The sequence below is a fragment of the Perissodus microlepis genome, chromosome 1 (assembly GCF_051167445.1).
Source record: "Perissodus microlepis isolate ML-2025 ecotype Zambia chromosome 1, ASM5116744v1, whole genome shotgun sequence".
In the NCBI taxonomy this organism is placed as follows: Eukaryota; Metazoa; Chordata; class Actinopteri; order Cichliformes; family Cichlidae; genus Perissodus; species Perissodus microlepis.
In genome coordinates this window covers 8,549,265-8,576,038 of record NC_140461.1, presented here as the reverse complement: position 1 = coordinate 8,576,038, position 26,774 = coordinate 8,549,265, and the positions used below count along the sequence as shown (strand labels likewise).

At 40.7% G+C, this 26,774-nt stretch overlaps 1 protein-coding gene and 1 long non-coding RNA gene across 3 annotated transcripts in view; one reads left to right on the top strand and one right to left on the bottom strand.

Annotated features, from left to right (window-relative positions):
* The first annotated feature begins 1,951 nt into the window (after nt 1-1,951).
* The window catches only part of LOC146393272 (transcription initiation factor TFIID subunit 4), a 92,379-nt gene continuing 67,556 nt past the window's right edge, over nt 1,952-26,774 (top strand). The window contains exons 1-9 of one of the 2 annotated variants that reach the window (XM_084928839.1): nt 1,952-3,413; nt 4,810-4,982; nt 15,687-15,836; nt 16,999-17,151; nt 17,747-17,869; nt 18,405-18,494; nt 19,547-19,756; nt 24,765-24,840; nt 25,930-26,044. In XM_084928839.1, the coding sequence (XP_084784965.1) occupies nt 1,994-3,413; nt 4,810-4,982; nt 15,687-15,836; nt 16,999-17,151; nt 17,747-17,869; nt 18,405-18,494; nt 19,547-19,756; nt 24,765-24,840; nt 25,930-26,044 (2,510 nt within the window). In that variant the 5' untranslated portion in view covers nt 1,952-1,993. The remainder of the gene's footprint in view (nt 3,414-4,809; nt 4,983-15,686; nt 15,837-16,998; nt 17,152-17,746; nt 17,870-18,404; nt 18,495-19,546; nt 19,757-24,764; nt 24,841-25,929; nt 26,045-26,774) is intronic. The other variant, XM_084928848.1, reaches the window with a different exon arrangement.
* Nucleotides 13,902-15,690, bottom strand: LOC146393273 (uncharacterized). Its single transcript, XR_014800276.1, has 3 exons — nt 15,214-15,690; nt 14,900-15,118; nt 13,902-14,168 (listed from the first exon to the last, which is right to left on the bottom strand). It is a non-coding gene; the product is annotated as an uncharacterized LOC146393273 (long non-coding RNA).

Sequence of the window (26,774 nt, the reverse complement as noted above, 5' to 3'; positions counted from 1 at the left end):
TAGGTAGCGGCCTAGTCAACTAAAGTCGCCTCCTTTTCCTCTTCCATCCCTTCCACTGTTTCCTTTGCTTACAAATAGAAACGAATGATGTGACAAATATATTTTTAGCGGTACTAACATTTTCGATACAGTTTTGGCTTTTATTTTGTAATTATTATAATAACATTTCCTCAAAGGGATTAAATAAGTCACTAAATAAGGATACTTAATACAGGTTTGAAATTTAACCACACAATAATCTCACGATATTACACGAGATTACATCCGGAGGTTTAGAGCAGAAAATTTCGCAGCCATTAAACAGTCTACATTTTTTACGTGTCTCCCACAGCTCTGATGACGCTGTCCCTGCAAGGCAGTTAATTTTAAATGAAAAATAATAACAACGGTTATTTTTATTTTAATGTCAATGTTTTTAGGCAGAGGCTTCTGAGCAGTTATAGTTAGGCTAACTCAAACTAAATACTAATTGTGAAAACATTTTTACTTAACCACAAATAAACAAATAAATAAAAATCTAGATTTCTGAAAATAATCAGAATAAAATAACAAAAATAAAGTAAAAAAACAAACACCCCCCCCCCCCCCAAAAAAAAAAAAAAATAAAAGGAAATGTCTTTAGCTTTAGCGTTTGCTATTATGCCAATAAAACTGAAACTAGTTATTCCCTGGCCAAACAAATTCATAGTAATGTCGTGGTGATGTAAGGTTGCAGTGTTGTGATTTATATTAAAAAATAATGCTTTCAGTTAAATTGAAGTTATTTAACGTTACTTATTGGGTGTTTTGCCTTATTTTGGCAGAACATAAACAGTAGCTATAACTGTACAAAATGTACAAACATTCAAAAAAATATAAGAAAAAATCTCCATAATTATTGCTAATAATATTATTATTTTAGTATTTTACTTTAAATATTACTGTACTTTTTACTAAAATTACTGTACTGTACTTAATATAATATACAACTTATTACAATCTTTCAATATACAACAATCAAATACAGCTACCATATTTTTTTAATTATTATGGTTATTGTTGTTGTTATTTTAACTACTATAACAAAAATATTCCCAATTATTCCTGATCAAAATCTCGTCGTCAGAATAGATCAGTGTATTATTCTTTTCTCATAATGTCATTTCATTTCAACCCTGCACTGCCTTGCTATGTTGAGCCACTTTAAAGAAATCTCATATTTATTATTAATATTTATTATCATATTTTAAGAAATTCTAATCTTATTATTGTATGTTGGATTAAAGACATTTTAATTTAATTTAATACTTCATATTTTTATTTAGTCATATTTTACCTAATTGTATTTTTTTATTTTATTTCATATTAGTTATTGCCAAATTTCCTTTTATTTGATAACAATGTTATTTTAAGATACAATCCTAATGATTTAGGCTATTATTTTACAGATTGTGTTAACTTCATTTTTAACGGCTGTAAAAAAGTAATTTACTAACTGTTTGGATAAGAAATGATATATTTCCCATCTTACCTTTTGCAAAGGTAAAAGAAAAGATGCACAGACAAAGGGAAAAAACAATACCAAAAGCAGACCTAATAATTATATAACTTCTGAGTAATTGCTTTGTTTCAGATCTGTTTTATTTATTCATTAACTTAGTAGCTTTGTGTACATTATAACTATCTTATATCGTTTTAAAATAATATTTTCTTTCTTCCTGAACTTTTTTCTTATTTATATATCATTTTCTTTAAATATGGTCAAAGCTCCTCATATTCTACTTTGGGATGGCGGTGTAACTGCACGGTACTTAGTATGATTACTAATCAATACTCCGTGAAGGTAACACATAATAAATAGGATTCAATAATCACAGACTTACGGCTACACCTAGGACGCCCCTTCCTCCATTTATACCCCCCTTGTTTAATGACGTCAGATCCATTCCCACAATGCCTAGTAACACGCAGGCGCATTGTAAAAAAAATAGAAGACTGCTATCTGTGATCAGAGATGGCGGGCGCCTCCGACCCCCTGGAAGATATGCTCTTTTCGGAGGTGGATGAAAAAGCTGTGAGCGACCTAGTGGGCTCATTGGAGTCACAGCTTGCTGGACAAAGCAACCCGGCTGGTAAAGCAGACGAAAACGGAGGCGCTGGCTCTGTGGCCCCCGCTAACCATCACTTAGGAAAAACGCTACCAGCTCCAGTGAGCACCACAACACTAGAACAACAACAACAACAACAAGGACGCCGTAATAAAACTGAGATGCGCCAGGAGATCAACTCTAAAGACGTTAGCCCGGATAAGACTGTCACATCTCCTTCACCGGGCTGCAGCCCTTCTTTTGGCGAGCCTTCCACCACTTCGGGTGCCTGTGTGAGCGCCACTAGCAGCGGCTCGCAATCACATGGAGCATCCATCACAACACTGACTGCATCTGGTGTGTCAACTTTGGCATCTCTGCCGCCAGCCAGCATCAGCACCACCACATCCAGCCAGGGCTCTAAGGTTACCGTGGGCACAGGTGAGACGTCGACGGGAGCAACCCCGCCGAGAAAACGCATAACGACGCCGCGGAGGAGCGCTTCGGCGCGGATAAAGAGTTTGAACGGCGCAGCTGTAACAACGCGGAGGAACAGCAACACAGCGGTGGTCGACAGCGTTAGCCAAGTGGATACGAGTGCAAGTACACCAAACTCTGGACGACCCGTCACGACCTCTATTAACACTTCGACGTTCACCTTATCCAATGCGAGCCTGCCTGTGGGTCAGTCGGCTATTGCTCTCGACAGGGGGACTCCTACTATTGCTTTGCATAGACTCCCGAGTCATATTGTTGCCAGTATAGCCCAGAACGGCAACGGGACCAGTGTTTCGGCCTTGGTCCAGCAGGGTGCTCGTATAGGACCCGTTACCTCTTCAGCTTCCCCGGGGAACCAAACCAAAATGGTCACAGACACTGGGGCTTCCAAAACAGACGACTGTCAGTCCAAAATTGTAATGTTAACCCAGTCTAGCGTTGTCAACTCTGTAGTAAATACTGTTTCCACTTCCTCTCCTCCTCCTCCTCTTCCTCCTCCTCCTTCTACTTCTTCATCTATTGTCACACCACCAACAACTACTACAGCTGCAGCAACAACAACAATAACAATAACTCAGCCTCTGAACTCCATCACACCTGCTGCGTGTGTTACAGGGATGGCAACTAGTTCAGTATGTGGAGCTGGTCAGACCACATCAGTGACCACCACTATTACTATGGTTAGGCCAACAGCTCCCTCCCCAACACCTGCTGTGGCCACATCTGCACAGTCACAACCCCGTCCTGGACTTACAGCCCCACAAAGGATTGTAACCCCCCAACTGATTGTCAGACCGCCTCAGCAGCAGACCACCATTCAGCTGCCCCCTGGGTTTACCATCCCACAAGGTAAGGTTAGCAGGAGGGCTAACAACCAAGCTAGAGGATTCTGGTTGTGGTTGTTAAAAGGGCTCGGTGTGTGTTGGACTCTCCCATAATAGAAGATTGTGTGTGACATCCTCTGGATTTTCCCTGGCTCAAAATAGGCCTTTGGGCATGAATAATCTACATATATGTATGGCAAGGAGTGTTGTACCTTGCATAACAGAAGTTTGTGGATTTTCTTGTTATTTCTGATCATTTGCTAAATAAATCTGTGTTTTATGTTTGACTAAATGTTTAAGTAAAATATTTTTATTACAGTCCTGGTGATTTTCATTTACACAAAGGTCAAAGTCAAAATTTTTTGTAAACAGGAAAAACCCTGATTTTCTTGTTTGGTTTGTTTGTTTGTAATTGGAAAAAAGATAAAACTGGGGTGAAAAAGACAGAAATCAATGTATTTATACAGATAGATGCAATAAGCACAAACACCTTGTGTGTGTGTGTGTGTGGTAAACCTAGAGCAAAAAACATCAATTTAAATGTTTATTTATGCAGGATAATAATAGTACACTGAAGATGAGTAGAATCACAAAAGACCTCTAAGGAAACTTTGAGAGGCACAGAGAAATGCTTTGGGCAGCTCTAGTGTGCAGACAGTAGCCACTGATGCTTTGAGACTGCAATATGTTGTCAAAAAATATTTGAATAGATGTTTTTTTATATGTAGCTAACTTTTGTTATTACAACAACAATTCAGTGGTCCAGGATTCCAGTAGTTCAAATTATAGCTTACCCAATAGATGAGCCATATTTATATCCCTAATTTAGCTGTTATATTTAAAACACTGTAATCTCAATAGAAGCTCATATTCTGTACTTGTAAAAGGGCAGGTAATAACAGAGGAAAGTGGTCATAATGGTTTTTGTGCTGCACTGCTTGAATGAGTCATCTGACCTCAGAAATAATAGCTCAGTTACATTTTCAAGAGCATGATCAGAACATGCTGTTAACCTTACTATTGACCTCATGTCCTTTTCTCTTTATGGAAATTCTACAAAGATAAACAAATGTGTAATAAAACATTTTATCATGGCCAGGTGTGGGGTTATAATAACTGCAGTCCTGGTCCTTTAAAACGAAGGGAGAGTTTGTGTAATTCGCTCATGATCAGAGCCTGAAGCAAATTCTTCAGTCATTGATTATAATATGTGCACTACTGTAACATCTTACAAAGTCTAGATCCTGTCATGAAATGTTACTTTTGTAAAATTGCAGTGTTTTATAAGGTTGTAGTGCAGTGATATACCTGCAGTATAATATGTGAAATATACAGTATTTTTTTTAGTGGCTGCTTTAGCTGTTCTTCTGCGGTATTTATGTTGTGGTGTTCTCTAATTTATGTTTCCTGCTCTTCCTTAGGTATGGTGTTGGTACGCACAGAGTTAGGACAGCTGGTAATGGTTCCCCAGCAGGCTTTGGCTCAAGCTCAAGCACAAGCACAAGCTCAAGCCCAAGCCCAGGCCCAGAACAACATTTCTCCACGACCTGCTACCCCCACCACAGGGACATCCTTCAGAGTAACCTCTCCACAGGTGAGACCACAGAACCCACATGATAGCTGGCAGCTGTAGACTCTCACTGCTGCAACCACGGCACACAGTGTTGCTGTTCAAATGAGACAAAAGGAAGGAGAAAGACAGAAAAATTAGAAAGATTATTATACTCATTTGCAACTCTACTAGTGTAGCGTTGCATTGGTTTAACAGTTTAAAATTATCCATGTTGTTAAACTAGACCTTTACGCTGGCACTTGTTCAGTTGTTTGAAACAAGCCATTAGTTTTGCTTCTTCAAGCCAACCTTCTGATTGGCTGCCTCTTGCAAACAGATGGTTTGGTTTGAACTGCGAATAGGTGGGGCCAAATTCCCATTTGATGCAATTTGTGATTCTGGGAATTTGGCAGCTATCTTGAATCTTGAATGAGCAGACACCTATAACTTTAAATTCACTAGTTAGTGGGACATTAAAAATGCATGCACTAATTAAATCCAATAAAAAGCTCTTCGAAAGTTTAGTAAATTTTCTCCAAAATAAGGTTAAGAATTAAGTTTTCCTGTCAGATTGTATTCCTAGTACTCAACATTACAGCTTCATTACTGGCTCAGTCCAGAGAGCTGATGTGAAAAAAGCATCTCTACGTATCCCACCAGAGCACTGAACAAATGGCATGCCTATCAATGTGAAGGATATAGTAAGCCAAGAGAAAGTAAAACGTACATGCACCTACATTTTTACTATGATAACATTTGCCACAGCACACCTGCTGTGACTGCCTACCATTTACATGGATAAGTGCAAAAACAACTAGTTAAAGTTTCCTTTTCTGGTTGCCGATCTGCTCTTAAGTTGTGTATACACTGGAAATGAGTTGCTTTTTAAAACTGCCTGCTGGTCGCTTGCAGATATTCCAGGCTGTAGTGTGGATCCTCTAATGTATTTAGAATCAGAATCAGAATCAGAAAGGGTTTTATTGCCAAATGTTGAGCAGGTTTACAACATTAGGAAATTGCTGGGGTACTTAGTGCAAAACATACTGTCAGACAACGCTTAAATAAACATAAAAATAAAAATTAAAAGTGCTAAGTAGATGGATATATACATGAGTGCAGGTGGTGATCAGTGCAAACGTGGAATGATGCAGTGAACACAGTGTAGGGTCATGTGTTAGTGGTGGGAACAGTCATGTGGTTATTGTTCATGAGTCCAACAGCAGAGGGGAAGAAACTGTTCTTATGGCGAGAGGTTCTGGTGCGAATGGACCGGAGCCTCGTGCCTGAGGGGAGCAGGTCAAACAGACTGTGTCCAGGGTGAGAAGGGTCAGCTGTGATCCGAGCTGCACGCCCCAGTGTCCTGGAGGTGTACAGGTCCTGCAGAGATGGGAGTCTGCAGCCAATCACTTTCTCAGCAGAGCGCACAACACGCTGCAGTCTGTTTGTCCCTGATAGTGGCTCCAGCGTACCACACGGTGATGGAGGAGGTGAGGATGGACTCGATGATTGCAGTGTAGAATTGCATCATCGTCCGTGTTGGCAGGTTGAATTTCTTCAGCTGCCTGAGGAAGTTCATTCTCTGCTGGGCTTTCTTTATGACGGAGGTGATGGTGGGCTCCCACTTCAGGTCCTGGGTGATGGTGGTACCCAGGAAGCGGAATGAGTCCACAGTGGTGATGAGGGTGTCAGTCAGGATGATGGGGGGGAGTGGGGCTGTGTGCTTCCTGAAGTCCACAATAATCTCCACTGTCTTCTGGGCATTCAGCACCAGGTTGTTGTGGCTGCACCAGGACACCAAACGTTAAACCTCCCTCCTGTAGGCAGACTCATCCCCGTCCGAGATGAGTCCACCGTTCGAGATGAGTTACTAGTAGGTCATATGTTAATCAACTGTGTTCTTCACTCTCATTAGTAATCTCTTCAGTTCCTTGCATTAAAGTTTATTGCGGGTCCACCCACTTCGCACTTGCAATTGTAGTTATTTTCTCTGTAGTCTGAAGTCGTAAATGTTATTCAGTTTCTTTGTCTCTGGTCACTAAGTCACCATAAATCACTTACAGTGTGTGGAACAGCTGTCCTCTTGGGTAAGGAGGACAGAGGTGGAACAGCCACCAACTTTAGCAATTGAGTGTTCTTCAGACGATTTCTAATCAGGATTCTTCTCATCAGGTTGTTGTTTTTTTTTAACCTGAGCCATAGTGCAGAGCCTTTATAATGTATGTATGTATTTATTTATTTATTTCCATTGTCACTCATAAGGAAACACTTCTCTGTTTTTTCTTTTTTGGTATCCATTTGTTGAACTTCATCCACTTTTTGGCTTGCAGCTAGCAGCACTCAGTTTAGAGTCATTCTCATTCAGAAACATACACAAGTGGTGAAATCTAAACTTGCTGACACACATTATGGGTAGAGCACGCAGGAGGTAGGAACCTGTAGAAAACTACACGTGTTAGTTACACAAGGGCTCATTCTGATATTACTCTGACGTTCAACCAGGAAGCTGGCAGGTTAAAGTCCATTTAATGTCTGATCTGGCATGTCTAGACATTTGCGCTCTCACACTGATAAAATGAAAAGGTGAGGTTTTAGCCTTGGGGAATCACTTTTACTATCCCGACTTCAGTGGGAGCTCATTCCATCTCTGTGGAGCCAGAACAGAGAAGAGTCGTAAATGACCCTGTGGTTTTCTTGAGTGATGGGATGACCCAAGGGATATTTGACCGTGACTTGGAGGTAGGAAGGAGCTGCCCTGTTCTTGGCATGTAGATAAGCAGGAGAATTTTGAATGACTGGAAGCCAGACAGGTGTACATGGAAGGAGAACTGTGCAGGAATACAAGTACTAGGCAGACATCAGCTACTTGGACTAATGGTAGTGGCCTTATGGCACAAATGTTGTCTCCAGCATTTTTACTAGTCTGGGGTAATTTTCGCATAAGAATTTTGGACAATTTAGAAAGTGTCTGGGTGTTTTCATCAGTTATTTTGTCTTGATGTCCATTTCACATGCACTGCTTGAAATACTCTGTGGTTTAGGTGTAGGAACTATTTGGATGGAGTGCGCAGGAGGCAGCACATATAGTGTCCACTTGATAGGTCTATTAGGTAATTGTTTTCTTTTTGTTTGTTTGTTTGTTTGTTTGTTTGTTTGTTTGTTTGTTTAATTTAGGGGCGATCGTGGCTCAAGAGTTGGCAGTTCGTCTTGTAATCAGAAGGTTGCCGGTTCGAGCCCCGGCTCGGACAGTCTCGGTCGTTGTGTCAGAGGGCCTGGTGGCGCCAGTGTCCAGCAGCCTCACCTCTGTCAGTGCGCCCCAGGGCGGCTGTGGCTACAATGTAGCTTGCCATCACCAGTGTGTGGATGTGTGTGTGAATGGGTGGATGACTGAATGTGTAAAGTGCTTTGGGGTCCTTAGGAACTAGTAAAGCGCTATACAAATACAGGCCATTTACAGGCCATTTAATTTCGGAACTGACAGGTTTAAGACTACATTTGATACCTGCCTACTCGCGTGGAACTCGGTTGCCTACTCTTCCTAGAAGAGTGAAAAGCGGAGATGCCTCAGAAGCCTCACTGTTGAGGATAGAATGCAAGATGGCCATCTTTTATTGCAGTATTTGCTGCAAATGCTATTTTGTTCTTCAGGGTCGCTCGTAGCTTCCTCGCCAGCTGAGCGAACACCATCATCATAATGGTAACGTGCCAGCGAGGGATTCATTCCCCGTGGGAACAGAAGGTCAGTCTTCTTGAGGTTGAACTTTAGGCGATTTCACATCCACTGCTCGCTGCTCCTGAAACGTTAGGATGGAGCACAGCGATATATCACATCACATAAAGCAGCGAAAGCATCTGAATGCAGATGTGCATTTTGCTTTTGGGTAAATAATTCTGCAACCTTCAGAAAAAGTTAGATGGGATTTATTTTTTTTAATAAACAAGTAAATAACCTGCATAGTAAAAGGTGTCCAGATGTTGTTCATCTATCAATGAATGTCAGATAAATGATTGAAATGGAATCGTATGTTTTCAGTGAGACAAACAGAAAAACAAATTGATTGCAGACATATAGTAGAATTAAAAAAAACCTCTAAATGAATATCAGATGAAACAGAAAGGCCTGATGGTAAGAGTGATAGGCCATAAGGCCTTAATAATAGAATTCAACAGATGTGAATCTGTACTGTACCTCTAAAACCTGCTGATATTCCACTCTGTGCAAACTCAGCTTACACCAGTGCCATGCATATGATTTACTAAAAAACATCGAACTCCAATCCTCATGGGCACATTTCAGGTTTCTTTCTCTCCAGCTCTGCATAATTTCCGTCAATGTTAATGCCACAGGTGGTGACCTTTGTAAAAGAATAATCTGACTGATGAGATTTGAAAAACTGTGATCTAATTATACGTGTGTTCACACAGTCGATGTTGGGTGGGCACCTCCTCATTAAATGAACACTTTATTAGTTGTAGACCCTAATTGGGGTGTGATTAATGCGTTAAACTGTGTAATTATAACAAAAGAATATCCTTGATTTTTTTAATCTATAGATTAAACTGAGATTAATAGGTGAATTAATGTCTCAAGGCTTTTTAATGACTCCATGGGGTCCTCTCATCAAAATTTAACGAGCTCCTGAATCATTAATTGGAATTTGCTTATTATCACCTGTGGATCCATCATTCATTTGATAACTTGAGCTTGTGCTGGTGGCTGTACACCTTTGGAGCTTAATTGCTTTTAATAATGAGGTTACTTGATAGTTGGTCCCCCACAGTTCTCTTTAAATCAAGTGGGACAGCTGAAATGGGCTGGTGACAGCAGAGCACTAATAGAGCTGAAATGTGTGCACAGCTTAATATTTGAGCGTGTTAATGTCTCTGGGCTAGTTTTTCTGTTATTGATCTCAGAATGCAAAACACTACCTCTGCAATGTGAGATGGTGTGTTTTATCGTAGGCCATTTTGGGTGAATATTGTTCCCAAACTATTATTACTATTATTACTAATAACTATTATTCCCATCCCAAACTACACCCCAAATCTGTTAATATTCAGATATGTGGAGCTGGAACCAGTAAAATCTCGATTACTATGAAAAACCTGCAATCAGTTGTCTAACTGGTTAAATTAGTAGTTGCTTCAGCACAGGTTTTGTCTGCGTGTAAAAAACCCCCAAAAATGTTGGCACACCACAGAGGATTTGGCTTTACTCTAAAGAAAAGTCAGCATGACTGGGATATTTTTATCAGTTTTTTAAGAAGGAAATACACTCTTCATCTTTTTTTTTCTTTCAAATAATAGGAATATGCATAGACCAGTTATGTAGGGTGAAACCAGCTTATTACTTTAACTATATGTAGACTAGTCATGCTTACCTGCATAGTTATTCCCTCGAGACCTGTTTTTAACCAGGAAAAAAATCCTGGTACACACTCAATGCTACTTACAAATTGCTAGTACTGGGCTTTTTAGAGAGTTTGGTCCATTTGGTCATTTGTCAGCTGCACATCCATGATTGGAATCTCCAGTGCCACTACATCCCAAAGGAGCGGTACTGCATTGAGATCTAGTGACTGTGATTAAATACAGTGAACTCATTGTCATCTTCAAGGAACCAGCTTGACATAATCTCGCTAGAAGCAACTTTCAGAAGAAGGGTACACTGTATCCATAAAGGGATGGACCTGTGAGCAACAATACTCAGGTAGGCTATGGAGCTGATATTAAGGGGCTCAACGTGTGCTGAAAGAAATCCTGAAGGCAGAAGGGTGTTGAGGCCCATACTTGGAATTTGTGCTGTTAAGTGTATATCAGTTTTTTTTCCTGGTTAAAACATAACTTTAAGCGATAACTACACTGGTAAACATAACTGGTTTACATATAGTTAAATTAATATCTTAATTATCTGAAATTTATGCATGTTAAGTGATAACTCAAAATATTTTGGCCATTCCCATCTGATCTCTGGGCATTTTCACCAAGAGAACTGCCTCTCTGAATATTTTCTTTTTCACACCATTCGGTGTATACTCTAGAGATGGTTAGTGCGGGAAATTCCCAGAGGATCAGCAGTTTCTCAAATATTCAGACCAGCCTGTCTGGCACCAACAACCATGCCACGTTCAAAGTCACTTAAATCACCTTTCATCCTCATTCTGATGCTCGGTTTGAACTTGAGGAGATTCTTTTCTATGCATGCCTAAATGTTTATTGCCATGTGATTGGCTGGTTATGATTGGTTCATATCTGTTAATTTTCTAAATTTCAAAGGTTTAAATCTAATATAGCTAGTTGTTGTCTTCCCCCCAGGCTTTCAAGGTTGCACTTTTCATTATAACCCTAACCGTAAAGACAAAAGATTAGCACTAGAGGGCAGCATTTCATTGCCTATTTTAACTTGACGTGTCTTTTACTCTGAATTTTGGTGACTGTTTGTAGTATTTGCTGATCACGTTGGGCTATGGTAAGATATCCATTCATGCTACCTTATATGATTTCTATCAGTTTTACAACTTTATATGAAATTAAAATAGAGACTGAAGAGAGTTTGACTGCTCTTACATAAGGTGCAAGAAGAACTGATGTTAAAATTAAGCCTATAATGTTATATACATATAATGCGAAGTATCATTGTAAACGTTAGTGTTCAGGTGTTTAGTGTTATTGTGCTCTATAGTGGGTAGTATTACATTTTCAGGTAGGACTGACCTGAGAGACATAATGTGATATATTTCAAACCTAAGTCTAACCTCAGGTGCTCTGTTACTTTCATAGTGTAAAAAACTGTAAACTGTGAATCAGAGTCAGTGTCACACAGAGCATGGTCAGACATTCATCTCCTTAAACGTCATGAACAGAATTCTGCATTAGCTGCACAACAATCCTCTCTGCTCATAGTCAGCCAACCTATATCCATCCTGATACGAACCCCTTTCAAAAGAAAGTCGCAGATTGTCATCGCCTCTCACAGTTGATGACAAATTAGTGGGCTGCGGCGTTGCCATCTCGACAGGAAAAGCAGTAGCAGGGAAATGAAAGGGAATGGTGTTTATTCCCAGAGCTCAACCCCTCTGTCGGCCTGTCACTCTTCCCATGACCCTAAGGGGAGAAACGGAAGGCATCCTGAGCTTCCTTCCTTCCATACCTGTTAAATCATTCATCATCCAACTGCCTGATTATTTTAAAAAGCTAACAAGGCTTTGGTTCTCAAGTGCGTTTGTGTGCGTGTGTCTGTCTGAGGGAGAGAGAGTGAGCGAGAAAGTGGCATAGCTAGCGGTGGGATGCACCCTGTGGCTCTTAGCATCACCCTCCTTACCCCCATCGCCTCATCTCTCATACACTCACTTCCTCCAACTCTTCAGTGTAACATTCATTTGGATCCTACTAAACTTTTAGTGGAGGCAAACCCCCTCCTCCTTCTTTCTTATCCCACTTCTTCTCCTCTGCACTGTAGTCTTTGTTTCTTTTCTTCTGTCTGTGACAAGTGCAGTTTATCATGTGCATGAGTTTGTGTCTGTTAGCATGCTTTGGTCTGTCTGTGAATGGAAGGCTGAGTGCCAGAGGTCAGGGTTGAGGTCCTCCTGGGTTGTTTTGACTAATAGACAGGGTAGCGGGGAAGCAGCCAGGAAGTGTTTATGAACGTTTGTGTGTTTATGTGTTTGTCTGTGTGGTGTGTGTGAGTAAGAGATGAACCTCTTTGGCTTTGTGGCACTTGGCACTGTCTTCCTCATTCGTTCTTCTGCTTTTCATATGTTAGCAAACAATCTTAGGTTACGACACAATCCTTTTATAAATGCTGCATTTGTCAAGCTCCATTTATTCTTCCAGTCTTCATTCAATTGCGCATACCGTATTTCGACATGTCACTGTGCTTTGAACCTATTCCACAGATTTTGCAGCCTAACCTGAATTTATACTTCATGCTAGTATGTACTCTGTGCATCTGATTTATTCAGGTTTTTCAGCCTCATAATAATCTGTGTGCCCGTAGTTTGCATTTTTATGCCTGGGTTAACAACAAAACAAGCTAACATACCTAAGAAATATTTGAGAAACCAGTTGTCTGAGTGCTTTTGGCCCTGCGTAAATATGTGATGAAAATTGTTGTTTGTAGTACAAACAGTATGCATGTAAACATCCTCAAATTGCAACTCGGAGTCAGCAATTTAAGCTCCCAGTTAATGTGTCATTTGAAATCTAATGAGCTAGAGTAATACGGTACTAAAGAGAATCTGCTGAAATATCCCTAAACATAATTTATCTGTATGAGTTGAGTGATTAATCCCTCTTGTGTATTCTGTGTGATCCTTTTGCACTCATTGGTTTTGTCTCTGTTATAGTAAAGTGTGCCTTAATTAATTGCTTACAGTATTGCCTTACTTTTCTGCAACAACTTACAGTGGAAATTCTAGACTGTATAAAAGCATAATAATAAGAGGAATGTTTTATACAGTCATTGACACTTAATAGTGAAAGGTGAGTTTCAGAAAAGTCATATTCATTTTTCTGTTTATTTATTTGTTGACTAACCCATTTGTGTGTTTGTTGGGTCTTCTATTCATCCATTAATTTGCTCATTAACTCACTCTTAGTGCAGATAAAGTTTGATAAAACATTAAAACATCTCAGCGATGGTCAGGTGTGTTGTACACAAATATCTGTGGTCTTTTAAAAGTAGGCAGGTTCAAACTTTAAATCTGATACTGTTAATATACTGTACTTGATGCACTTTGTTTTTACATGTTTTCTTTGGTGCCAACATCAAGGTTAGGTGAGTATTTAGATGCTAATATCTGTGTTGGTTAAACAGATAGAGGACCCAAGCTTGAAGGCTTGAAGTGAAGGAAGAAAGGATTTCTCTTTTTTTTTTTAAACCATGCATTGTGGCAATGTTGGTCATCATTCAGCCAAAATTGTCACCTCGCAGAAGAAATTTGGCAATATATATTTCAATTTAATTCAATTTAGTTTTATTTATACAGCACCAAATCACAAGAACAATCACCTCAAGGCACTTTATATTTTAAGGTAGACCATACAATAATACATACAGTGAAAAACCCAACAATCATATGACCCCCTATGAGCAAGCACTTTGGTGACAGTGGGAAGGAAAAACTCCCTGTTAACAGGAAGAAACCTCCGGCAGAACCAGACTCAGGGAGGGGCGGGGCCATCTGCTGCGACCGGTTGGGGTGAGAGAAGGAAGACAGGATAAAAGACATGCTGTGGAAGAGAGCCAGAGATTAACAAGTATGATTCAGTGCAGGGAGGTTTGTCAACACACAGTGAGTGAGAAAGGTGACTGAAGAAGAAATACTCAATGCATCATGGGAATCCCCCAGCAACATACATGTCAGTACTCTTGCTGCAGAATTTTGGATTAACTGAAGGCTTTTCGGGGAGTTTTTAGGACATACTGATAATAACGAATTACAGTAGTCCAGGCTTGAAGTAATAAATGCATGAACTTTACATGCTATACTGGGGTCTCATCATCAGCCCTGTTTTGTGATTCAAGGCCACGTCACCTCCTTGGTTCTCTTTGCCATGTTCGAATCCTGAGCAGTTTTTGTAGTGTGGCATTGTTCTTCCTGGGAGGCCACTGCTGTTGGGGAGTGCCATTGCAATAATTGGGTGTGCACCAATATTTGGGTTTTTATAACCTCTCTGTCACCATGAGTCTCTGGACTCAGCTTAGGGCTGGGTGATGATCTATATTTTAATTTCATATACGATTTTGCTTTTGGTTTGTGTTATTTGTTGTATTACAGATCAAGAGCACCTCCAGGGTTTCTTTTGTTTTCAGTAGCAGAGCATTTTCAGTCCTCCTTAAAATCTCAGACTCACTCCAAATTTAGTTCTTGAGCTAAGAAGATTACATAAGTCTTTTTGTACAAAAAGTAACTTTTAAGGTCTTCTGTAAGTGAACCTGTTGAAGGATCATTAATAGTTACCTGTCTGTTGGTTGTTCAGTTACTCTCCACAGGTCCGTGCAGGTTCCCTGAGCCTCATGTTGCACCTGTTAGCTGACAGCAGGTGATGGTTGTCCTTACGAAACAGCCTCCTTACTGCATGACCTTGTTTGCCTCTACCACATCCACCTATTTTTCACATGTATTTGCTTTTTAAAATTATTTTTATTTTTTATTATATTTAAAGTTTGAATATTTCTCCTGTAAAAGGACACATTTATTTAGTCAATGGATAACTCAAAGTTTCCCAGCAAAGCATTTCACTGTAATGAAATCATCAGTGTTATTCCCTTTACCTGTCAGTAGTTTCAGTGTCGTCGCTGATTGATGTAGGTCTCCTCTGGAATCAGACCCCAGTAGTACGTCACTGTGAGCCAGCGCCACCTGACCAAACGTGGTTTCTTGAGTTAAATCTTCATGTCGACAACATGCTGCCACCTTCCTTCTTCTTTCCTGCTGTCATGACCTTTTCTCATCTGTCTGCAAGGCACGATACTGCTCTTTTCTTATTCTGTTGCCCCTCTCTCTCCCTCTCTCACACTTTCCCCCGTCTTTTCTCTGGCTGCCATCCTTCCTCCTCACTCTTTTCTTTCACAGCTGAAACTGGCACAGCATCACTGTCGCTGTGTTTCTTCCTTTGTATCTTTTAAGGTGGCTTGTATTCAGTTATCTCTCCTGTTTCTCTTTCGTCACCTACTTCCTCTGATATATTTATTCTGAGTTCTGTCTCTTTTTCCTCTTCCTTTTTCTTCTGTTCTCCTTTTTCCAGCAATCTCCTGTGACCTCTCAGACCAGCAGGCAATGTCCTTTGACCCCAGCCAAGATGGCACCGTCTCCTTCTCCTACTCCTTCCAGCCCTGCCCTACAGACTTCTTCTTCCTCTTCTTCTTCTTCCTCCTCCTGCCCTGCACTCCGCCCAGTGAGACAACTCCTCCTGACATGTTATTCAGTCCTCTGCCTGGCATTTTTTTCCTTTGCTATACCAGATAACTGCCTAGAAATAGTGCTGACTGAGTCTAAAGTTTACTTGAAGGTTGTGTACAAGCTGATAATTGACTTCAGGTATTTTGGAGGAAATTTTAGTAAAACCCTTTTCTGTATATATTATACCTGATGTAAGCACTAATACTCACTAGTATAATTAAAATTTATTTAGTAACAGCAAAAAATCATGGGGACATTTTTTTTAAGTATATATCAATTATGTAACGAAGTAACAACTTCCTGTTGTTACAGGAAAGAGGATGCTTAGATTATATGGATGTCAGGTCCAGTTAATTGCAAATACCTAGAAGAATTTAAAAGTGATTCCAAAACAAAATCTTGGGTCTCAGAAGGTCAAATGATTTATTTTCAAAGTGTGCAGACAAAAAAAGGAAAGTATGAGTCCCCTGCATTGATGCCCTAGCTACACATAATACATAACCTGTACTAAATACTGGCACTTATTGGCAAGGAACTAGAGCACTGTATCCTCTGATCCAGATCAAATTTGGATTGTTTTGATTTAACCAAAAATGTACTACACTACATAGTCACATCACAAATATAACTGTACACGTAGCCTTGTTGCCATCTATATGTCACTCAAATGATAGGACCTTAATGTGTCCCCTTCATCTGGGTGTATTCACACCTGTATTTAGAGCTGTCCACTTATGACCACGTCACATAAGATGTATTTTATTGCCAAGTGTGAACAGGCCCTGAGAGATTTAAAAGAGGTGATGAGGGCCTTAGAGTGAGAGACTGCTGTTGGCACCTCCTCTCATGAGCAAAGTTGTGTATATGAATTTTATTCAACTGCGCACACATCATTATGGGTAGCCAACATTTGTTACAGATCTTCCAAGTCAGGTGGGTGACGATTAAGAAAAGCTTTGATGTGCTCCTGTGCTTCCCTGCCTCTAGCTTGTCACCTCCTCCCCTTCTTCCTCCTTGTCTGTTAAGAGATGTCCACCAAAGTAAGGACACCAGATGTGACAGGAGCGCTGTGGCGCCTGCCTCCTGTTCTCTGTGGCCTTGCTGGGAGCGAGGCGTCACGTCCTGTTTATCTCTCTGTCTCTTCCTTGCTCTTCCAGAAGGGCCCTGTGGCACCGGTCGTGGCTGTGACGGCTCCGCAGCAGACCCCCGTGGTTTTGCCTCCCCAGGCCCCGGCCCAGCCTGCCTCCCAGCCAGTGCAGCCTGCACAGCCGGGAATCGCCACGGCCTCTGGAGCTTCTGTCGCATCCCAGGTCTGTTTCCTCAGCCACACTGCCCTCCTCTCATCCTCCTCCACTACCGCCCACACTCCACCCTAAAGGGTGAGGGCACTGTCACAGCTGCCAGGAGGCTGGCTGTGTCACAAGCTCAGACCCGGACCCACAGCTACACCACGTCACACAGCTGGCCATGGACAAAGAGTCTTGCACATGCCCACACATGCTTGCGCTCATACATTCACACTATTGCGTACTAACCCAAGGACATAGAAAGACATAGAAGCACAGATTTACCACGAAGTCACATGTATGCATATTCTCTCTCTCACACACACACATGCACACATATTTGTCAACCCAGGTGATACATTTTAATGTCCTGAATGTACACTATTCACTGAGTTGTGACAGATGCTTTTCAGCCTCTTTTATCAGCCAAGTTAATTCCACTCTTTAAGCTAATATTTAAGGACATGCAGCGCAGTTATAGGGCCACTTCCTCTCTGCTTATGTTCTGATCCATTGTTTTACACAGCGACGACACAGGAGGTTGAGATTTGGTAGTGGTGTCACTGGGGTTTTTTTTTTTTTTTTTATAGAAAATGAATTATTTTGTTGTCTTCTACAGGAAATGCAAGAGAATGTTAAGAAGTGTAAGAATTTCCTGGCCACACTTATCAAGCTGGCATCTCACAATTCTCCGTCCCCCGAGACGTCTAAGAACGTCAAGGCTCTTGTTCAGGACCTGCTGGTGAGCTTCACAAAACGCTATTCATATCATATAGGAAAAACTAAATAATTTCACTTGTTTAGATGGGACAATTTTGGGGCAAGTATTAGATTTACAAAAACTGCTAAGGACCTGCCGTATTTTTTTTGTAGGCAAATAATTTTAACACCATGTTTCTCATGCATCTAACTAATTTAATGAAATCATAACATGGTAAGTGTGAGTCCATTGTTTTGGGGTTTTTTTCCCTTTTTTTTTTTGCGGTGTAACATATTTTAAATTTTACATTAAAATTGACACTTTTCTGTGTCGTTGTATTAAATATTTCCTACCTGTAGATGGCAGCATGAAACTCTTTCCGAAAGTCTCTTTTCTGTGTCATGAATTTTCATCTCATACAAAATGTGCACCTTAAGTTGTACCCTGAAGTTTCAGGATGGAATGGTTGATGATTCCTTCTGGTGATGGGCTTTCATCTAACTGTGCTTATACCCTCTGGTGTACTGCACGGCTTCTCTTTTGAAATTTAATATATTCTTTACTCTTAACCTGACAGGATGCCAAAATCGAACCGGAAGAGTTCACCAGCCGACTACAGACAGAGCTCAAGTCATCTCCGCAGCCTTACCTGGTACCCTTTCTCAAGGTGAGGTTCTTGCTAGTTAACTTCTTTTTTTTAACCTTATTCCTAAGCTATATCATCCATAAAACTGATTCCTACACTGACTAATGCAATGGCTCATTGAGCTCATCTTCTTTATAAGTCTCTGAAAGTGCCTATCTAACATTGAACCCTACACCTCTGTCATCAAGTAGTCTTCTTAACCTTGGGCCTGTTTATTCAGTTTATAGCACCTGTAGATACTTGAAATTCTCATCCATCCATCCAGCCATCCATTTTCTTGTGCTTAACCAATTCTGGGTCATGGGGTCTACTTGAAATTGACCCCTAAAATTGTTTTCTGAACTGCCCCTTATCTTTCTCCTCTACTCATTCCCTAACTTGGCTCCTTAAGCTGCCCCTCATAGATTTTTCTGAAATGACCCCCCTAAAGTAGTTCCTTGCATGGGACCACAGTCAATGTTAGCCTGGCCTGACAGTTGAATGAGACACACACACACACACACACCCTCCCTCTGGCCTGACTTCTGACTGCGGTGACGGTGGCCCCTGCAGCCGTTCCAGTAGCCAGCAGGTTTTTTTCAGCCAGCCATGATGAGCATCACATCAAGGCACTCACCCGCCCAACAGGGCCACAAACACATGGTGTCAGGCAATGTTAGGTCATTTACGTCAAAAATCTGCCCTAAAATATTCTCTAGGGAATGACATCAGCTCCTTAGGTCAACTGACAGTGAGTTATCATGCTAATAGTTATGGTAACACTGTATACAGTTTTAAGCATACTGTAGGTTTATTATCCTGAATGCAAATTAAACAATTTCAGCACACAAATAAGCATTTTTTAAATAACAAATAAAAGTCACATGAATCATTGTGCAAACATTCTATAAACATGTGGTCACATGCATCTGCAGATATTTTTTAGCTGTCTATAGCCATATTTTTTTGATAGCATTATGCTAAATTAGCCAGTGACCACAGCCGTAGTTGTTGCAGCTGTGTATGGTGCTTTGTAATGCATGTCTATTTCTCTATATGACTGTAAACTCTGGCTGCCCTCTGTCCATCAACAGAAGAGCCTCCCAGCCTTGAGGCTGTCTTTGCTGAATAGTCAGCAGTCTCTGACCCAGCCCCTGCAGCAGGGACTAAAACCAGCACCCTGTGGCACCCCTCCTGCCATTGTCGCTGGGCCAGCTGTCCGCATACGCCACCCTAATAGTGTCAGCACCACTATGGGTGCCAGTGCATTGCCTGCTGGGACGCTCGGACATGCAACTGCAATGGTATGTATAACGTGGCCCAGTTGGAAGAGTATCCAGTGCAGACACAGTCATCACAATGTTTAAATTGGGAATTGCTTTTTAAAACTTTTTTGTCCACACACAAGAGTTTGTTCCCCAACATCACAGTCCAAATGAAGCTACATGTGATCTTTGAAGTAAAACATAGCAAATACAAAGATCGATCCTAAAATGTGTAAATGTTCATATGTGTTTCATTTTGTTTTTTGTTTTTTTCTGTAATTGGTAGCCATGTCCAGGAAATGTGTATGTATGTATGTATGTAAGATGTCTGATAGAGCAGAAGTTGTACAGTAAATGTGACGCATTTTCTCACAACAGCCCACCATGCATTTAAAAAATGGTAAAATGCAATGAATCCAACCTGCTGGGGGTAGTGTGCTTGTTGATGATGGGTTTTGTTATTCTGGAGCAAGTCACAGTCATGGCTGGAAGTCATACATCAAACAGTGAGTTAGAGTCAAAAAAAAAAAAAAGGGAAAGGGTGACCCAGGCCTACCTATGTAGCAACATTTTCTGTCTTTAGAAAATATTTATTTTGTCTTATATCCATCTAGAACACACTTGTTGGAAACTTACATATTCACACCATAGAGGTTGTTTGCATAATGTGCAAGTGGCTGCACTGACCATAGCAGATGGCAAAGCACAAGTATCCAATTAGAGGTACTCAATTTACAAACTTTGCTGTTACACTGTTAAGTTGCTCAAAATGGGAGGTGAGAAGAAGTACTAATAACAATGTCTGGGTTGGAAAAAGAGCCAGAGAAAGCATATGGAGAAATCAAAGGAGCTTGCAAAGAAAAGCGTCTGGACTTCTTTAAGTTTACTTGAAGACGTTTCACCTCTCATCCGAGAAGCTTCTTCAGTTCTAAGGTAGCTAAGAAGCTTCTCGGATGAGAGGTGAAACGTCTTCAAGTAAACTTAAAGAAGTCCAGACGCTTTTCTTTGCAAGCTCCTTTGACTACGATGACCTGGATGACTGAGAACCTTCACAGCCATATGGAGAAATAAAACAACTTTTTAACAGAAAGGTTTAATTTAAAAAGATGGGAAAGCAACTATGTCTAAGAATAAAATAAAAAATAATAAGGCAACAACAGATTATTCATTGATACCACACTTCTTCACAAGCATGATATCAACTCCCAACACTTATGAAGCTCGATCACCGGGCTGACCAGCAGCTCTCACTGGCTTTTTATACGTGAAGTCAGCTGTGACACCTGAATTCACCTGAAAGCAGCACAATACACCCACACAACACCACATAGTAGGCCTTTTAAAGCTATGACATAAGGTTTGTCTCTTTATTAGTAGGATTTTGAAAAATTTGTCAGTGAATTTGGAGGATTTTGCTGTTAGACTAAAGTAGTTTTAAACATGAAGGTTCAGTTATTCCACAAAGAAGTCATTTGGAGGCATTACATTAAGCTAGGAATACATATGCCTAACACAGAGGACTGTATTATATGTCTTTGTGAGCTTTCTGAAGGACTGTTTAAAGATCCTTCCCCCAGTTTAATGGAAACAGTTTAACACCACACCATCTGTCCTACAAATCTGTGATATGATTCTTGGTATGCAGTACAGTCTCTGTGATGGTTAGTTACACCCATATGTTGCAGGTTATAAAAGTGTCATGATTATTTGTGTACAGGAATCAAAGAAGCAGGAGATTCAAAAAACAACAGGAAGTAAACCTACAAAAACATCGAAACGCCACGAAACTTGGGCTGAGCGCACACACTGAGGAAACACAGACACTACAACAAAAGGGCAATGTGAAATTGTTGCCTATTTATACAAACTGACATGCTCTAAGAGCTAATCAGGGGAATAGGGAACAGGTGGGGAACGAGGAACAGCTGAAGACAATTAAGACAGTTAGGAACAAGACCAAGAAGACAAAAGACTACCAAAATAAACCTGGAAGTCACTGACTGACAAAGAGACAAGACTCTAACACACTTGAACTTGACACAGGGGAGACAAGGGGGAAGGCTCGGAGAAACACAAGAGATTATAGAAAAGGTTGAGACCATCTCAACCTTGCCCCTCTAACTTTGTCTCCAAACGCTCAACCTGTGCTGTCCCTCTGATATACTCATTTCTAATCTTGTCCGTTCTGGTGACTCCTACTGAAAATCTTAACATCCTCTACTCTGCCACCTCCAGCTTGGCCTCCTGTCTGTTTGTCAGTGTCACAAAAAGAGGCCGAGCTTTACACCTAAAGGTAGAAAAGAATTCAAAGTCCCAACAAAATTCATATTTCAGGGTCAAAGACGCAGTACCATGACAGAGGGGGACTGTACCAAGAAGCAACAGCCTTACTTTTTTCTTTGTTTTTTTTTTTTTGACCGTTTGTCTGATTTAGTTTCCAGATTTGATTTGATTGTTTCAGTTATATTTGAAATGTTTTAAAAATGTTTATTAATTTTAGCCTTTATAATCGTAATACTGTAGTCGGGAGTGCCAGGAGCAGATTTACAAAGTTCAGACAAGGTATTGCAGAACAAAAACCTGGCTCAGAGTCAATGCCTTCTTTTACTTAATGTATTGAATAATATGACAATATTAGCAAAGACTAATAATATGGACCTTTCCTCTGTATTTCTAATTGGTTTGGTATTTTTGTTAGTTATTTTCTGTTAGTTTTCTATCCCCAGTTTCAGATCGTGGTATAGTTTTAGTTAACTATAATAACCGCGTTGTGGATACTGAACGTGTGTTTGTGTCTGTGTGTGCAGATGTGCTTGTACATTGAGAATCATGCAACCCCACAGAGCCCAGATGTCTACAGATGGGTCAAGTGAGGTCAGAGTCAGATTGGTCTGGTCCAGGCAGAGTAGTGGGCAAGCTAGAGGGGTCTCTCTTTTGTATTTCTCTCTCTCTGTTTCTCTTTCCTTCTCCCTCCCTTTTTTTCGCTCACTCCTTCCTGGTTTACTTGGGCTGTCACTTGCATACACACACTTTCTCTCCATGCCTTTCCAACAGCTTCTTTCACTGTATCTGCCCCCGCATCACCCTCTCATTTCTCTCCCTCTTTCCCTCCCTCTACCCGTTAACCGTTGAAGGGTGAAGCGAGGTAACTAGGTCAGCCCCAGGTCAATTTTAAAGCAATGTGGCGGCCGCAGTCTATGTCCAGAACATGCCTCTGGTCTCTCGCTCCCCCCTTCTCTCTCTCTCCCTCCCTCCACACACACACACACACACACAACGGTAACATAAGCTATCACACAAAACATTAGTAAATGATCGCCGCTGGCACGTCAACAGTCTGAAACCAGAACGCTAGTTGAATTAGCCTAAAAAAAATCTGTTCATACTACAGTGGTATGGGAAAGATTTCTTGTTGTAGTAAAGTAGAGTATATAGATGTGGGCTTACATTATTTAAGGTTTCTTATTTAATTACAATTAATGCTCCAGGATATCCAATAAGCCACAATCATTTTTGGTTTTGAACCCACAATATTTGAAACAATGCTGTGTTTCAAATGTCAGGGGTTTAATTAGATAAAAAAGAAGTATTCTACGTTTCTAAACACATGGAGGATAGACCACTTAATAAAGACATTATTTAGAAAATCAGAGTTAGATATTTTTAAATTTTATATATATATATATATATATATTTTCTTTTTTTTATGTTGTGCCAAAAGCTATATGGGAACTAGACCATAAACTTCCTTGGGGCAAATTTTATATGAGGTGAATGGCCTTGATGAAAACTCGAGAGGTGTAAGTAGGCCGCACCACCACATACCACAACAGCTCATTCTTCATTGCAACAGTGTGCAGCGTCAGTACATGTGATGTTCTATGGATGTTTGAGCTAAGAGGTTGAAATAATATATTCTAACTTTGCTGGTCAAGTTATTGGGCATCAACAGCAAGGAAAATGAATAATTAATGAATAATAAATAGACATAAATAGACATAAATAGTAAATAGCGGCAAATTCGTAGCTTTATATGCATTTTTCTGTATTATTGTTTGAAATCTGTTTCTCTCTTTACATAAAACTAACATGTTATTCTTTAATCTAAAAAACATCTAACATTTAAGATCGCTCTAGATGTTAAATGTAGGAAATATGAATCGTATGAAAGATGAGCAGTTTAGGTTTAGTGTTATTCCTTCTGCCCCTGATTCTAAAACTTCTTACCTGAGGGTTTTCCCTCTCTCTTAACTGTGTCGCCAGCTGGCCAGAGGTGCTAGCTATCTTTGCTCATTCTGAATGTATTTTTCTCCCCTTCCCCCCCTTACTCGCAGACCCCTGCAGTGGATCTCTGGGAAAAATGGCCTCTGTCTTTTTTCAGTAGCTTGAACAGTAATATAGCATGTGTCAGGGAATGGAAAACAAGGCTAAAAAATATGCAGCAAGAAGCAAACTGGTAGGAATGGATGGCTGAGCCTGAGGCTCGGCCCGTAGCTGCTACCAAGGAAGGAAGTGACTCTAATAGCCCAGCATACTCTCCCACCCCCCACACCTTCTTCTTCTACTACTTTTTCTTCTTCTCAACTACTTTTTCACTGTGGCCTTGACTTTTTATTGCCTTTGTCTTATCTGCAAATGCAAGAAAATGTAGGTCATATACAGTGGGAGAAATCCATCCTTCTTGTGCATTTAATTTGATCTCTAGTTTCTCTGTACTATGTGGAGATAGCCACTGTAGAATTCACCACTCTTGTATGTATTATGCATTTATTCTGTATATACTGCTGGTATTTTCACTGTGTTACAATTGAAAAGAAATCAATATACAAAACTCAAGTGGGTCTAGGTCTACAGATTATGTTTTTTTCCTATCCAACTATGACAAAAAGTTAGATTTTTCACTTTCGGTTTTGGGGATCACACAAAAATTGAGCAATGCTTTAGTAGATGTTCAGTTTCATCCTTTTTAATTTCCATTCTTTATCTCTTCCTTCTCTCCATCTCCATTCCTTCTGAGAAATGCTACAATAAAGTTCTGCTTCCTCAGGGTGTCAAGACAGGAGGCGCTGTTGGTGGCCAGGTCCGGATGCCTGTGGTGATTACGCAGTCCATCAGAGCGCAAGGTAAGACATCTGCAGGCCTATTACAGACACATTTGATTGAATTCAATTACATGTACAATCCCCATTCTTATACCAGGCATTTGGAGGACTAAAGTATAGAAAGATGAAAGAATGAACAAACATTTCTTTATATTTTTGGAAACTTTGACTCACGGTTTTCGTCTGATTCTGTTATGCAATATTTACATTCTTCGATTAAGACACCATTGCAGGAAAAATATTCAAAGACTTTCAGCCTTAGTTTAAATTTCTTTTTAAATGATGAACCAATAAAACAGGTTATATAGCCTAAGATGGCCATTAGTGAAACCGTAAATGTTCTCTCGGTAGGCTGAAGGATGTGTAAACAGGCAGGAGCCATAGAGAGAACAGGTGTTTTTTTTGTGTTTTTTTTTTTCCTGTCTGGTTATAAAGCCTTCTCAAACATTTGCGCTACTGCTTACTCACACTGATTCACAAACACTCTTCCCACAGAAGCCCACAAATATCGCCCCAACACCAACCGGGTGTAACGCTCCCCTAAGAGAGCTCTGTGCTCTCAAGTGGTGTGTGAAATGAGTGTATGTGTTTGTACCTGTTTGTGCTTGTGCGTTTGTGTTAGTGTGTGTGTGTGTGCGTGTGTGTACGATCGGAGGTGCATACAAATTTGATCTGCCCCCTTCCCCAAGATTGCCTGCAGTGAAAGATCTGTAGGTTGTTTTATGCCCATAAATTGGAATGCGGGGATAGTTCTAAAAATACTTTCCTGTGCCTCTTGGCTAGGAACATGCCTGTTAAAATCAAGTTTAAATTCACTCTGGCAGTCCTTGTGCCTCTCTGGAAAACGTGTCTCGGAGCAGGATGCGGTTTAGGAGTGTAAGGAAAGGCGGTGAAGTGCAGTGATATTGACAGAGCGACGCTCTCCGCACCAACCTGGGGAGAGCGACAGCCCCTCACCCTCACCCCTGTGAGGATGACAGAGACAGCTGAAGGTAGTCGTTAGACAGAATGAATATTTGATGCAGATAGAAGGGGACACTTCAATGATAACATTAAACCTTTCCTTTTTGTTTAGTGTTTTCTTCTTTGTTCCCCCCCTTTCTTTAACAGGCACAATGGGAAAGGGAGCCATAATCCAAGCAGGCAAAAGTCCCATGGGCCTGCCTGTTCAGATCACCGGGAATCAGAAAAACAAGCTCAATGACCCCGGAGGAGGCACATTCAGGTACAACTCCTCTCGCCAGGAGAGTGACTGTGGAGCATGTTATTTGTGGCTGCCAACACATGGGGGCAGCATTTCACTAAAAAGCTTCTGCATGACTACAGGCTACACTCTCAGCTAAGGCTGTGAGTGTTTATCTGAGTCGCCTGCCTGGCCACCTGGCTGCCTGCCTGCCCGACTGGTTGATCGGTGGTCCTTTCTTCCCATGCCCACCACATAGCAGCACACTGTCAGTTAACAGATCACCCTCACGTTCGCCTTCCTCGTGTCACTGTCACAACTCATCGACAGGATTCCAAATGAGCTACCGCTTAATTTAGAAATAAGATAATTGTGCCCATATGGTTGGAATTTCTGGATGCGGTTCTGAAAATACCTTTTGGTTAAGTCAAACATACAGTATTTAGCCTGCAGCTTTCCTCTCTCTCTCTCTTTCTCTCTCTCTCTCTGGTCTTGTCTCTGCTTCAGCTGTGCCTTTGTCTCGAAACATAAAAGGTTCATCGCCCACATGCTGGCCTTTGCGGTCCATGTTTTGTGTGAGTCTTTATGTGTTTTATGTTTGCATACATTCCTCTATTTGTCTGTGTTTGTTTGTGTCTCTGCTTGGGTGCACATGAACATATGTGTATATTCCAGAAATCTAAGAATTTGTGTGTGTGTGTGTGTGTGTGTGCATATCCAGTGTGCTTGTACACATGTATTGACAGGTGCCGGAGGTTTAGGATTGCCCCTG